The 14,617-nt window shown below is 51.4% G+C and overlaps 1 protein-coding gene across 3 annotated transcripts in view; it reads left to right on the top strand.

Annotated features, from left to right (window-relative positions):
• Positions 1 to 14,617, top strand: part of EVC2 (EvC ciliary complex subunit 2) — a 131,102-nt gene that overhangs the window by 15,451 nt on the left and 101,034 nt on the right. For all 3 annotated transcript variants that reach the window (XR_006887968.1, XM_046656746.1, XM_046656745.1), the window contains exons 5-7: positions 21 to 207; positions 5,442 to 5,551; positions 10,315 to 10,368. Coding sequence is in view for 2 of the 3 variants with exons in the window: in XM_046656746.1 (XP_046512702.1) it covers positions 21 to 207; positions 5,442 to 5,551; positions 10,315 to 10,368 (351 nt within the window). In the remaining variant the exon portion in view is untranslated. The remainder of the gene's footprint in view (positions 1 to 20; positions 208 to 5,441; positions 5,552 to 10,314; positions 10,369 to 14,617) is intronic.

Below are 14,617 nucleotides of genomic sequence, written 5' to 3'. Positions count from 1 at the left end.
CCTCTCGTCTCCTGTCGTAGGTGTCTGGGCAGAGCGCGCTGCAGACGGCTCAGGTGCGTCTGCTCGTGAACAACACCAAGACGCCCGGGGCGGCCAACCTCTCCGATCTGCTCCTGCTGGACAACATCACTGGCCTCACCGTTAGCGGGTCGACTGGAAACAAGACCTCGGAAGGATTCCAGGCTTTCAGAAGGAAGTTTCTGCAAGGTAATAGCAGAGTGCTCTCAGCCATGGATGGAAAACGATGAAAACACTACAGATCCTTCTAGAGCGGGTAACGTGCAGCAGGCTTGTTCTTAAACAGGTCACTCAGTTAATCCTCACAACAGATGCTACTCTCGGGGTATCAGAGCAGGAGACCACCGCTCGATATCTGCAACCAGAAGCTGGATTTGTCCTTAAGTTAGAGAGAGGTAGGATTTGGGGAAAGAGTTTTTAAAATATTTGTGTTCAATTTTTATTAAATTGATGCAAAGATAGTGAATCCCAGTATATCCGTCGCCAGATGACCAAAATTGCCATCACTCAGTCCGATGCAGAGCTGGTCTTGGGCGTGCTGGATGGAGGTGGGGTGGCTTGACATCAGCCCTGGACGCGTGCTCAGGAGATGTGCCGGCGTGTTCACTGGGGGCCTCTGCTTCTGGCTGGCTGGGTTTCAGAGTGCGCTGCCATTGCTGGTTGGCTTGTGGAGGTGTGTTTCCTGAGGCGAGTGGTCACTGGCTAATTAAGCAGGTTTGAACCAATCCTGGGACTGTTGTTACCAGGGTTTCTGAGCCGTCTGTTCTCCTAGGAGGTGGACTTCTTTTCTTGTGGTAGGCATCTCACTTACAGATGAAGAGACTAAGAGGATGAGGACCTTCCCGAGGCCGCGGGGCCACAGTCGAGGCGCAGTCAAACTCAGGCAGTGTGGCTCCCCCATCCCACCCACCCCCTAACCCTCATGCTGTTAGGCGTCTCACATGCCTAGAACTTGCTGGCCGCTCCACTTCCACACCCATGTGGCCCGTCAGTCAGGCCACTCTTTTCCCCTGGGCCTAGACGAGGCCTCAGAATCCTCAACACCATGCTAGTGACAGAAGCTGTCAGTGGAGTTGGCCTGTAAGTGGTGACCTCTTTGCTGGCTCTGGGTTAAGCAATGCCATAAAAACTGTTAGGACACCTCCCAGCTAAGTGATCTTCAGTGCCTTCCTTCAGTGATGTAAAAATAAGTCCCCCAGTTCTTGAGCTAGTATTTAGATAGCAGAGCATGGGGCGGTGAGCAGAGACCAGACTCCATTCAAATGGGTCCAGGTTGGACTCCTAATCTCTGAGCTTCAGATGTCCCGTGTGTCTAACAGAGCCTCCTAGAATTGTTGCAGAGATTGAATGAGGTCACCTGACCTGGGCCTCTGCCTGGTTCCCTTCCATCACCCTCCCCAGCCTTCGGTCCAGCACGGCTGGCCTCTCTCATTTCTCCAACAGCCTTTCATAGTCTGTGCTCCTGCCAGACCAGGCTTGGCACTTTTCTCCCACCCCTCAACAACTCCTCCCGCCCTCGTGTCCATCTGGAAGACTCTCCTCTCCTTCTCTGCGCCTCACTCACCTGCCCCTCCAGCACTTCGCCTGCTTGGAGGAGCTGCCTGCCTTTCTAAGCACTTCCACACGTGAACTCATCGGATTCTGCTCCAGCACCTCACACTGCACATCTCTGGGCCTCAGCTCTTCATCGGGGAGCTGAGGACGATGGGAACACCTACTTCAGAAGCTGTAAGAGTTCTCGAAAAGGGTTACAAGGCAGCCACGAAAAGTGGCATGTTGGCTGCTATTTTGTTGGGATATTTTTATTCTTTCCATGTGTATCATAAAAAACATAAGATCTCCCCTCTTAAACTTGTCAGTGTACAGTACAGTATTGTTAACTGTATGCACCTTCTTGTGAGCAGGTCTCTAGAACGTTCTCATCTTGCAGCATTAGAACTCTATGCCCATGAAGCAGCAACTCTCCGTTTCCCCTCTCCCCAGCCCCTGGCAACTGATTTTGTTCTTGTTGCCATAATATAGCAGTTGTTGCATATGCCCCTGCCTTTCCTCTGCCTCGGAGTCTCCACATGCCCTGAGGGCAGCATCCAAACTGTGTTTCTCTGTGAACACCACGCTATGTTAAGGGATATAACATAGATTTTCAACTTAGGGGGCAGGAAACCTTTTTCCAAAGAATAAGTATATAACCATAAAATCAACGACCAACAGATCCCAGGCCATTGACACTCTAACGTCATCATTATCATCATTATTATTTGTACTTTTCTTTTATCAGAGACACTCATTTAGAGAAAAGATAAGAAGCCTGAGAGGGTCAAGTGGTTTCCTATTATTAACTGGCTGGGCAAGCCACTCCACTTCTCCGTCTCAGTTTCCTCTTCCATCCGTTGAGAAACAGTGGATTCTCCATCTGTCTCAGGGTGCCATTTGGGATCCACTGGGCTGACGCATGGGCAGACACTGGAGGGTGGTGACGTCACTGTACCCGGGAAGGTCTGATTATAACGACCTTCACCAGGGTTATTGTTTAATTATCATTATCTTTATCACCTTATCTCTGTGATCCTAGCTTTTATCATTATATAAAAGTAAAATGAAAATGTTGAGGATTTTTAAAACAAAAATCTTAGTGATTCTGTAGGCTCAGCACTCCTTTCTCCTGTTTTCTTCACATTTCTTTTTGATGTCTCAATACAAATTGAGAAATGAAGCACATCCTAGCGTCTTAGGGCTGAACTCTAACCCGTGTTACAGATGAAGGCAAAGTTGGAGGACGAGCTTAGGTGAGATCAGACGGGCCTGCTGGCTGACTGGCAGTGTTGGGTGGGCTTTGTCACCCACTGGCCATGCAGAGCCGGTACCCCTGTCCTACAGGAGCTGTGCAGTCTTACTTTCTGCCCGCAGCCCACTCTCAGGAGTAAAATGGCTGAAGGGGGTGCACACCCAGCTTACCAATCAGATGAGGTGCGCCGCCGGGTGAGAAAGGCGCGGGGAGAGGCCAGCCCTGTGTCAGGTGGGGTGCCGTGCTCGTGGACCGGAGCATCAGGGGTGGGAGTTTGTGCTTCCCCCCCGACGGTCTCTGTCATCTTGTTCTCTGAACCCAGTGGGCCTCTCATTAATCTGAAATCACCGAGGGGTGGCTGGCTCCCTGGGGAAGGAGATCAGCCAAGGTCAGGACTCGGGACAGCCCTGCTCCCCACACCACCCATCCACTGCCCCTGCGTGTGTCCTTCTGTGACTCCTGGTGGGTAGAAGAGATTTCTCTTTCTGCCCTGTGAAGGCTTTGGGGATGACTCGGATCTTACATTATTGAAACAAACCCAAAGGATACTCTGTACCCAAGGCTGGAATTCTAATTCTGACACGCGTTCAAGTCATGTCCAGCCATGCTATTCACGAGGCGAATCAGGGTTTGCAGGGCGCTGACCCTGAATTCAGTCACATACAGATTCTCCAACTGTGACCTGCCAACACCTTCCTTTTGCGGATTCTCAGGGAGAAACGAAAATCACAGGAAGGAACCCCCTACAAATTGAAATCCAAATATATTCAAGTCCAAAACGAATTACAATCTAAGATGAAAAATTTACCCTTGTAAGTTTGAGGTCCAAAATCTAAAATTCTTAAATGAAATACCACCAAACCATCTTTCCAATATTTCATTCTGCCCAACCTGCCCCAGAGGGTTGTGGCTGGCTGTCTGGAAGGAGCTGGGGTCCCTTCAGCAGCTGACAGGATGCAGCCCCTTTGTCTCAGAAGCTGAGTCAGTTGAATGCCCAGTTTCTCACATGCCCGACTTTCTCCACAGAGTTCAGGGGACTCGTGAGAATGTCATATAAACAAAAGATCCACACGTGGAATATCACTCGCCAGAAAAAGCTGACGCATGCTCGAACGTAGATGAACCTCAAAAAAGTATGCTCAGTGAAAGAAACTAGACACCAAGAGCACATATTGTATGATTCCATTTCTTTGAGATGCCCAAAAAAGGCAAATGAATCCTAAAAAAAGTAGATTAGTGGTTGCCAGGGGCCTGGGCGTGGCAGTGGGGAGTGACTGTTATTGGGCACGAGGCTTCTTTTCAAGGTGAAGGAAATGTTCTTAAAATCAGATTTTAGTGATGGTTGCACAACTCAGTAAATGTACTAAAATTCCTTGAATTGCACACTTAAAACAGGTGAATTGAGTGGTATGTAAATTTTATCTCCAAGCTATTTAAAAAAAGAAAAATTTCACCGTCTCAGTAATGCAACCAGTTCAGACAAGCCAGTCTCAGCCCCTGAACAGGCTGGACCGTGTCCCCAAACCCAGCTCGCAGCATTTCCCCAGGCCGTGGCTGAGGCTCAGAGCGTCTGCCACCGAGAGGAGCGACAGAGATGTTCCTTTGGTTTTAGTTTACAAAGTGTCTCCGGTCTCTGCCAGGTACCTGGAGCCACCTGATAACATCAGCCCGGTGGGAGGAATCCACTGTGGGCAGTTAAAGTGGGCGCGGTCCATGCCCGACATCAGATGGAGGAGCCCCCGTGCACTCAGCACCTCCAGAGAATGGCGGCTGAGAACTGGCCGCCTCCTGCAAAACTGGAGCCCTGCCGTCTTGTTTGGTTCCCCCCCTTTCCCGGCAGGGTCTCGGGGTCCTGTCCGTTCCCCTTGAGTTCGGCTGAGTATGGCCCCTCCCAGCAGGAGAGCTGCCTCCTCCTGAGAGCAGGTGCTTTCACTCCTGACTCCGTACTAAGGAGAGCTTCGAGCCAGAAACCCCGTCTGCAGGGAAACTTCCTCCTTAAATACAAAGAGTTAATTTTTGTCATTAAGCAGTAGAGAGCCAACTAGAGACCATGAGGTTGGAGGGGACCCTACGTGAGCCCGAAGTGACCTTTGTGGCCCCCTTCCGGGCCCTGGTCTGGCACTGCCTCCCTGTACTGCTTGCTGTCAAGGGTGGCAAAGGGGTCAGAGGTGTCAAAGCAGCAGCCATGGTCATTCTGTCCGCCAAGGGCCAGAAGTCCCACGAAGACTCTTCTCCTGAGCTGTGTGGACAGGATTGTGGGGTAAAAATAGATCCCTTCCTGGATTTCAAACGAAACTAACAGGTTCTGGATTTCCTGAGTTTGTGAGCTGAACACGTTCCGCACTGGGAGGACTGACCCACCCAGCCCCGGGCAGTGCTGGCTGCGGGCAGGGGCGCCCAGATAAGCTCCTTGCACCTACTCACAGCCCCTCCCAAGTGAAAAGAGAGGGAGCCCAAGAACAAGCACGCCCGGCTTATGCTCCCTGCTAATAAGTACGTGGAAGCCCAAAGGTCCCCTTGCTGCCAGCGTCAGCTGTGATGGCAGCCTCCTTTTGAACCCTGAAAGCGAATGTGTGGCTGTGTCTGGGGTGTGCCAGGGGCCCCTCTTTTGACTCACACTTGCCTTCTCTCTGAGCAGTCGGAGACTCCTTCTCGGTCAACTACACAGCCTCGCTCAAGGCCAGAGACGTTGGGAGTGGAGAAATCCTGATGCTTCCTGCCCGGCTCACCTTCCAGAGTTCATCACCGGTATTTTCTTGTTACTCTGATTTCTGTCTTGTCACTGTTGTTTTAGAAACACTGAAACGTAAGACACAATACCCACTGGTTCCTTCCTGTCTTCCTTCCTCCTTCCTTTCTGCCTTTCCTCCTCCTTCCTTCCTTCCATGATATCGAATTCTGGATAAGTGCCCAGGCCCTGGACTCACACTCTATGCCGTGAACCTGGCTCCCATAGCAGTTCATTGTGACCTTGAGTAATTACTTGACCCCTGTGAGCCTGACACAGGCTTATTATAAAGGTGAGTGATCAGTGGGTATTAATCTCTCATCACTGTGTTTTGTGTGTGATAAGCACTCAGCCAGTGGTCACCATTTGTGTTCAGCTGCCAGAGCCGCCGTGACAGAGCACCAGAGACTGATGGCTTAAAAACAACAGAAATTTATTTTCTCACAGTTCTGGAGGCTGGAAGTCCGAGACCGAGGGGTGGGCAGGGTTGGTGCCTTCTGAGGCCTCTCCCCTTGGCTTGTGGACAGCTATCTTCTCGCTTTGTCTTCATCTGTGCCTGTCTGTGTCCTCATCTCCTCTTCCTATAAGGACATCCACCAGGGTGGATTAGAGCCCACCCTGCTGACCTCATCTTAGCTTCATCACCCCTGCAAGACCCCATCTCCAAATATAGTCACATCTGCGGTGCTGGGGTCAGGGCTGCGACATGTGGGTTTTGGGGGAACGTGACTTAGTGCATCACACCGTCACTGTCAGCATCTTTATTCTTCTTTCACCTTTTTGTTGATGCACGTGTGCAGTGAATGCGGGGATTGCATGGCATGCGCCAGGTGCTGGGGACACCCCGGGGAAACAGGAGGAGGAGTTTCCATCCTTGTCCTCAAGCAGCTCACGCTCTTGGTTCTTTGGTCATTTTGTTCTGACTTCAGCCTCTGGAGAAAGTTCCTTTTAACAGATGTGGAGCGTGACTGCCCAGGTCAATGGCAGGATCAAAATAAGGCCCTCAGCTGCCGGCTCCTTGAACCCCTAGGCTGAAGGGCCTGTGTGCGGCATTGCTGCTGCAATAAGAAAAACACCCTAGATAAAATAAAGATTCCTGGGGCCAGCCCCGTGGCCGAGTGGTTAAGTTTGCGTGCTCTGCTTTGGCAGCCCAGGGTTTCGCTGGTTTGGATCCTGGGTGCAGATGTGGCACCGCTCGTCAGGCCACGCTGAGGCAGCATGCCACATGCCACAACTAGAAGGACCCACAACTGAAATATACAACTATGTACCAGGGGGATTTGGGGAGAAGAAGAAGGAAAAAAAAAGAAGATTGGCAACAGTTGTTAGCTCAGGTGACAATCCTTAAAAAAAAAAAAAGATTCCCAAAAGGTAAAGACCAGATACGAGAAAACTGTGTAAAACTGTCGGAAAAGACAAATGTCTCAGAAAATAATTAAGTACAAAGTCAAGAACAGAGGACAAAGAAGGATAGAAAATAGAGGCCAGCCCCTTTGCAGAGTGGTTAAGTTTGCCTGCTCCGCTGCTGTGGCCCAGGGTTTTGCACGTTCAGATCCAGGGTGCAGACATTGACACTGCTCGTCAGGCCACGTTGAGGCGGCGTCCCACATGCCACAACTAGAGGGGCCTGCAACTAAGATATACAACTGTGTACTGGGGGGATTTGGGGAGATAAAGCAGAAAAAAAAAAAAAGGATGAAAAATAGAGAGAAAATAGCCCAGAAGAAATGCCATCCCAATGTCAAGGGACAGCAAACTAGAAAGTTAAAATCCTATTTTAGATAAGGCAATAGTGAGAAACCAACAGTGAGAAACTCAGAAACCCAGTGAAACCAAAGCCTCTGCCTGCTTCTGCAGGAGCGTCAGGACCTCGGGCCAGGGCATCTGCGAGGCCTCCCCAAGTGCCTGGGGCGGCTGGTGGGGAGTGCGAGGCGTGGGATGTGGGGGCTCCCGCACTCGCTGCACGGCCGCCTCCTGAGCTGTCACATCCTGATGGTCCTGTCTTACTCTGCGTGGTGCCTCGTCTGGTTGTCCTACTGATGTCGTCCCCCAAGTAACCTCCACACCGCCCACTAGAATGCCAGCTCCGTGAGACCAGGGATGTCTGTCATGGGTCCTGTTCCCACCTGTGTTCCCAGTGCCAGAAACAAGGCCCTGCACGTACTAGGGACTCAGAAAACATTTTTTGAATAAATGGACGAACAAATCAATAAACCAATGAATCTTGGGCAAGTTTTATTCGATTTTTTTAGCTTCTCGGAGCCTCAGGTTTTCTCATCTACAAAAAGGAGATCATTCTATCAGTGTTTCCCTTGTGGGGATCCATGAGATGATGTACATATGCAAATGGCCTGCGGTTTCCTTTGCCTTCCCAGCCTTCAAGGGCTCTCTGGGCTGCCGTGGACAGAGAGTGGACAGCCCAGCTGCCCACCTGAAGATTCCGGAGTCCAAGCTTCATTGGCCTGCCTTCTAGGCTCCTGCCTGCTCTGTTAGACCACAGCGCCACCCCTACCTCGACCCTGCCACGGAAACGATTCGTAGAAGGCCAGCGTTTGTTAAGTGAATAAGTGCCGGAAGTTGGCAGAGGGCTCCTGTGTCATTTCACCCAGTTGGACTTCTCAGTCCTTTCAGTTGACTGCTTCTTTACATGATGTGAAGAAGGTCAGGTGGATTGGAGGCTGGAAGTGCTCAGACCCAAAGCCGGAGTGGGCTTAGGTCAGCTCCATGTGAGAGCCCTGGTTTGCTCTGCTGGTCAGTCGTGGGAAGTCTTACGTCACAAGTGGGTAAAGGAAGGAATTCTTTAAAACTGCAGGTACTCAGCAGGATGAAATCCTTCAGGTTAGTGTGGGGTTGGTGTTGGGAACTTCCCAGCCCGGGCCCCCTGCCCGGGCCCCCTGCCCTGGCTGTGGTTTCAGAGGCAGCACAGCTTCTCTGGGCTTCAGCTTCCTGCCTGAAAAAGGCGAGGAGTGGGAAGATGCCTCTCAAGTCTCTTCTAGTTCCCACACTTTAGAATTGTATGGAAGCAGAGGAGGAGGCAAGAAAAATAGTTACCACTTATTCATCATCATAGCAAGAGGTAGGTACTGTCAGAAATGCCTTGTGTTTGGGTCTGGAAACTGCTTTCTCAAATGTATGGACACCCCAAATTCATATAGAGTTAGATGAAGGGGCATCAAGAGGGGAAAACTAGAACATTCATCCCGACTTCCTTACAGTATATTATATGAACGTCATGCTCGCCTTATAGAACCATCGCCATGTCCCACTTGGTCCATGTTTTCCGGCTTCATGCTGTGATCTAACACATGTTTCTCAAGGCTTGAAGTTTATGTAGTGAAGGCAGGGGGAGGATTTCTGTTTTGCAAAGCGATGGACAAGCTCTGGGGCACGCTCAGCTCCTCTCTGCTTACACCTTGGGTGTCAGAAAACACCGGGAGGAGGGACCCAGAGGGAGAGAAGAGTGCGAAAAATGTAATGGATGGTGGGCCTCTGAACGCAGCCCTGCGCGTCCGGTTCAGGGGACCCTGAAACTCACAGGGCACCAAGAATCTTCCAGAGCAGAGACACTGCAGGAACTGAGAGCGCCAATGATTGCTTCAAAGTTGTCCCTTCTCTAAAGACTCATATTTGAACATGTTTCCATGTCCTTCCTAAAAAGAGGACTTGTAGCATTTTAGCTTCCTTTCAAAGCCTCCGTTAGGTTGCCCTGCTGGCCGTCCGTGGGTTTGGGTTTGGGATGGTCCGGTGCTGCTGCTGCAACAGCTGTGGAGCGAGGCTCAGGGGTGTCTGCCTTGGGGGGACCATAGCTCAGGTCAGGGAAGATGCCTCAGGTGTGTCCGTGGTAGAATTACACCAGGCTGCCTGGCCCGCTGCACTTCAGGCTCCAGGTTACATACAAGGATACCACCGCTGCTGCTCCCATCACCACGGCAACCAGCAGCAGGAGGACTTCCGTAGCGCTCCCTGTGCGCCAGGCCCTCTCTGGATTCTATACTAATTTAACCCTCACAGCAACCCTCCGAGTTGAATATAATTCCCATTGTGTGATGAGGAAACTGAGGCACAGAGGGGTCCATAGCTTGCCCAAGGTCAGACTGCTGGTGAGTGATGGAGCCAGGTGTGGGCCGGGCAGGCTCCCACCGCCACCCTGTCCTGCCCTTCCGCTGTGAGACATTCTGCCTCCACCCCAGAAGAAGCGTGTTCTCATGGTGCTCTTCTCAGATCCCGCATAGCAGGATGGATAGCCATCAGAACTGCCCCCCTCCATTCTCCCCTTTCCTACGTCTTCTGAGTGGAGGCGTTTGAGAGGCATTAGGAGTAGACCCACAGGGGCTGGGGCTGTGGGGTCCGGTGTGTTAGAATGCGGGGTGAGCTCAGCAGGCCCATCGGGGCCCCGAGGTTCTCTCCACCTTTCCTGAAGGAGCCGGATGCTGGAGGGCGAGCGGGCTGCTCTAGGTCCTGTGGCCGGCAGCCGTCAACGCCAGCCCTGCCTGACCCCAGCCTCAAGCGTTTCACAGCAAGGGCGCACTGCCAGCGCTTTCTCGGCAATTGGAGAAGCTGGTGTTTAGATTTCACACAAGCCTCCGGGAGAGAAGGAGGCCTCGCAGTTCCCCAGACCTTTCCCCTGGAGGGACTTTAAGATCCCAAAGCCCTGACCCCCAACAGTCAAGGGCCACCTTAGCTCCAGACACGGCGGGTGGGAAATACCCCAGATGTTACCCCGTGTGTCAGACTCCAAAACCTGCAGACTATTGACGAAAGCATTTTTCTTCTCTTTTTCTAGAACAGAACACAGCTAAAAGCCCTTTTCACCATAATAGCAGAAGAAAAGATAAAGGTAAGAGAAACCATTTGACCTGAACACTCACCTAGGCCCCAGTGTGTCATTTATGCCTGTGGCGTGTGGTCTCTTGCTGTCCTCAGAGCCAGAGAGAGAGGCCCACCACTGGCCTTGGCAGCCCAACACATGCTGAGGCTGGGGGCTCCGTGCAGTGTGGGGCCCCCCAGGGTGGCCCGAGGCTGGCTGGCTAGTTTCCCGGGTGATACCTCCATCTGGGCAAGACAGATCAGTCACTGCCTGGACAGACTGAGGCCCCACCCATCCATCTGTGCTTCTGTTCAGCCGCACTCGTACCCGCCACCCACTAGGGTCAGCTGGTGGTCCTGTTTTGTCTTTCCAGATCCTCCCAGAGCACTGCAGTCCGTGGGCGGGTCTCCCTGCTCTGCTGCTCGCCATGAATGGCGTTTCCATTGTCCTTCATTGCTTGTTTACTCACAGCTCGTGCATTCGCTCATTCATGTCTTCGTCAAGTGTTTACCCACCATGGTAACCACGCTTCGTATTTCTTAAGCACCTACTAAGTGCCAGGCATTCTAAGCAATTTACATATGCTGAATCGTGTGGTCTTTGCCACAGCCCTGGGAGATAGATTCTATTTTTAAATCACCCCCATTTCATAGATGGGGAAACCGAGGCACACCTAGGGCAAGTAATTTGCCCAAAGTCACGTGGCCAGTGTGTCAGGGTTCCCAAGGCCACCCCGGGTTAGGTGATTCACTGGGAGGACTCCTAGGACTCCACGTGTGGTCATACTCACCGCTTACGTACTACAGAGAAAGCAGAATCTGAAAAGGGAAAGGCGTGTGGGGCGAAGTCCAGAGGAGCCAGGCACGAGCTTCCGGCGTCCTCTCCAGTGGAGTCGCCTGGGACATGCTTAGCTCCTCTGGCATCTAGTTACGATGACGCATGTGAAGTGTCGTCCACCAGGGAAGCTCGTTAGAGACCCAGTCAGTGTCGTGGTTTTTATCAGGTCAGTCACCTGGGCACCCTCTGCCTGGCATGTCCCAAACTCCGGACTCCCAGAGGGAGAGTAGGTGCTCAGCGTAAACCACATCGTTTGCACAGCAGTCAGGGAATGGCGGGGACCCTCCCAAACCCACGTTCCCAGACACCAGCCAAGGCCCAGCTGTGTGAGCAGGCCTCGCAGAGACAGCAGTCTCGGGTCTGCCGTGTGAGTGCTTCTCTGCACAGCGGGTAGGTGTGAGGACCAGGATTTGAGCCCAGGCGCTGGGGCTCCGGAGCCTGCTGTTGGGCGGTGGGCCACAGTGCACCCTCGCAAGCCAGAGTCCCGCACAGAGAGATGGAAACAAACCCTGAGTCTGGCTGTAGCCAGCTGACCGTTTGTGGCAGAGTGGGGCACACAGGCACAAACTTCTCCCGACCGGTCTGTGAGCTCCTGGCAGGTGGGGCCCTGTCTGATTCATCCTTGGTCCCCCACTGTGCCTTACACTGTTGGGGGCACTTGGGTAAATGTCCCGAGATTGAGCTGATTGTCATCAGTGGCGGTGATTGCCCCTCAGTGGAGGGGGTGTCTGGTCGCCTGTGATTGCCATAAAAGTCAGAGAGTGTTCATGGAGTCCACATTTGTGAGCCCTTGCTCTGTGCCCCAGGTCCCCTCCTGTGGATGGGGATGAGCCACACCCAGGCCTTGGGCTGCCTTCAGCCCACGCTTTGCCTTCAGGAGAAGCAGGAGTAGGTGGCCCCTCTGGGCTGCAGACCCGTGGGTGCAGGCTTGGCGCTAGAGCAGTGGGCCGGATTTCAGCGCTTCCGGCCCCTGGGCCAGGTGACCCTGGACTGTGGACCACATGCAAGGAGGTCACCCTTTAGTGGGGAGTGAAGGCATATATATGTGTGTGGTGGCCCACAGTGTTGTGGGGACAGCAGGCTCTCAGACCTGAAGGCTGGGCTTTGAGTCCCTGTGCCTTCACTGATTATATTGTCACCTTGGGCATGTTACTTACCTCCCTGGGCCCAAGATTCCTGGCTGTAAAGTGAGAATGATAATAGTACCCGCTGCATAGGGTGGTCGTCAACGTTGATGGATCGGTGTGTCTGAAGCCCTGGGCACAGGGCCTGGCGTTCTGTGAGTGCTCCGTGAATGTCTCAGCTGCTGGCATCAGTGTTAGCATTATGTGCACACGCAAACAATACCGCTCTGCCACCTGCTCTGTGATAATCGCGAATGAATGTTGCATATCAGGGTCTCAAGCTCCAATGCCCACGGAGGCCACACAGGGGCTATAAGGGTGTGAGTCAGGCCCATGTAAGATTCTAGGGGGTACTGGAGCCTGAGACAGCCTGGAGACTCAGATCGCCTGCCACCCACTGTCCCTCACCCACACTGAGTCATTAAATGAGAAAAAAAAAACAGACCAAGCAATGCCCAACAGCTATGACTGAATTTGTGAGGTTGTGATGGGAAATATAGATTGTATGTGCTGTGGGTACTGACAAGAGAGAGGGAGCTGGGTGGGCTCGGGGGAGGGCAGGTTTCTTGGAGGAGGTAAGAATTCAATTGGACCTTAAAGGAAGGATTTAGTTAAAGATGGAAGAGAGGTAACCTAAAGTATGCAGCTGAAGATCTCACGTCAAGGATAAGCCAGCTTGACTGTTGGTTGGACATGAATGCAGGTCTGGGTGCGAGCATGGTGCCTGGCACCATTGAGATACACACAGGGATGGGGCTAGGCCCTTGCCTATTACGGTGTGTGTTCTAGCGGGGCTGGCCTGGGCACCTGCGAAGATAACGTCATTACACTAGGAAGCGTGACAGGAGGAGCCAGGCACTGAGGATGGAGGCTCCCTGACATTTTCATCAGGCGGTTAAAAAATACACAGTAAGGTTGTTAAGTAACGCATTGTGAGAGCTGGGATTCGGCAACACTTGGAAGAGACCCCATCGTCTCCTTCATTTCCTGTTCCTTTCCTGAGGGTGAAAGTGGCATGTCAGCTCAGGACGAGAAATTGCTTCCCGTTTCGCCTCAAGAAGCCTTCTTACCTGTTCTGGCTCCTGGACGAGTAGAGTCTCTTTCAGAGGAAGAAAATCACACCACATGATGCTGGACATTGAGTGCAGGTGTTCCGATCGTGCCAGACTTCACTCCAGCTTCTTGTGTTGATCACATGTGCCCGTGAAAGGGCCGGACGCAGTGCCGGGCACTGGCAGAACAACGGTCTCGGGTCTAATCAGGAGAGAGACGTTTAAACCAATTGTTGTGCGCCCCAGATTCATTTAGAATGCCGTTCCAATAATAAATCTAGTGGAATTTGGAGGGGAGGATGTGACCCAATCAATCAGAGTTTCACCTGAAAATATGCACTTGTGAAACTACATGAGAACGTTTTAAAAATGAAGAGTAATGTTGGAAGATTTGGTCTAGCAGCTATTACAAAATTATACAGCTACATTAATGCAGTATGCAGGTCCTGCAAAAAAAGTAAGACCAAGGGAACAAATTGGGCTATCTACACATATGTATATATAATAAAATGCTATTTCAAGTCAAGAGGAAGGCAATATATCATTCATAAATTTGGAGGCAACTGGCTGGATCTTTTAGAAGAAAAATAAAGATGAATTCCCTCATCAGATTGAAATCTAAATGGATAAAACAATTTGTAGAAAGTAAATAGAGTTTAACATTATGTAATATGAAGAAAACCATGTAGGAAAACCATGGATTTAGATACACAAATAGTGGAAAACTTGACATTTAGAAACAGCATTAGAGAAGGTAAGTGTCAACTTGGGAAAATATTTGTAACAGACATAAAAAAGGATTAATGTCTTCAATATGTAAACAGCACTTATTAATTAATAAGAAAAAAGAATGCCTCACTAGATAGTCCTTGAGCACAGTGGAGGGAGCATGTAAGTCTGTTGGCAAATCATGTGGCTTTGAGTTGAACTCAGAGAACTGGAGCTGTGCACTCACATTATCACGTCTGCCTTCTCTGTGTCATGTCTTGTGCTAGCCCACTGCCATTGTCCTCATCTGATTTGGATCACCCCTTGTTTGGATCCCAGCCTCCTCCCTGCCAAATCTTGCTCCCCTCCAGCCCCGTCCTTATTGTAGTTGATCTTCAGAAAACACAAACCTGCTCACTTTCTATTCTAGAGGGGCTCCCATTTTCTGCTGAGTTCAGCCAAAGTCCCTCAGTTTAATATTCAGGATCTGTTGGGAGAGTTGGCCTCTGCTGTCTTCAGGGGCCACTGGGTCCGTGTGTTTTGCTCATGGTCTTCTTT

The sequence above is a fragment of the Equus quagga genome, chromosome 3 (assembly GCF_021613505.1).
Source record: "Equus quagga isolate Etosha38 chromosome 3, UCLA_HA_Equagga_1.0, whole genome shotgun sequence".
Taxonomy (NCBI): Eukaryota; Metazoa; Chordata; class Mammalia; order Perissodactyla; family Equidae; genus Equus; species Equus quagga.
The sequence above is the reverse complement of the archived record's forward strand: the minus strand, read 5'-3'. Positions and strand labels throughout refer to the sequence as shown.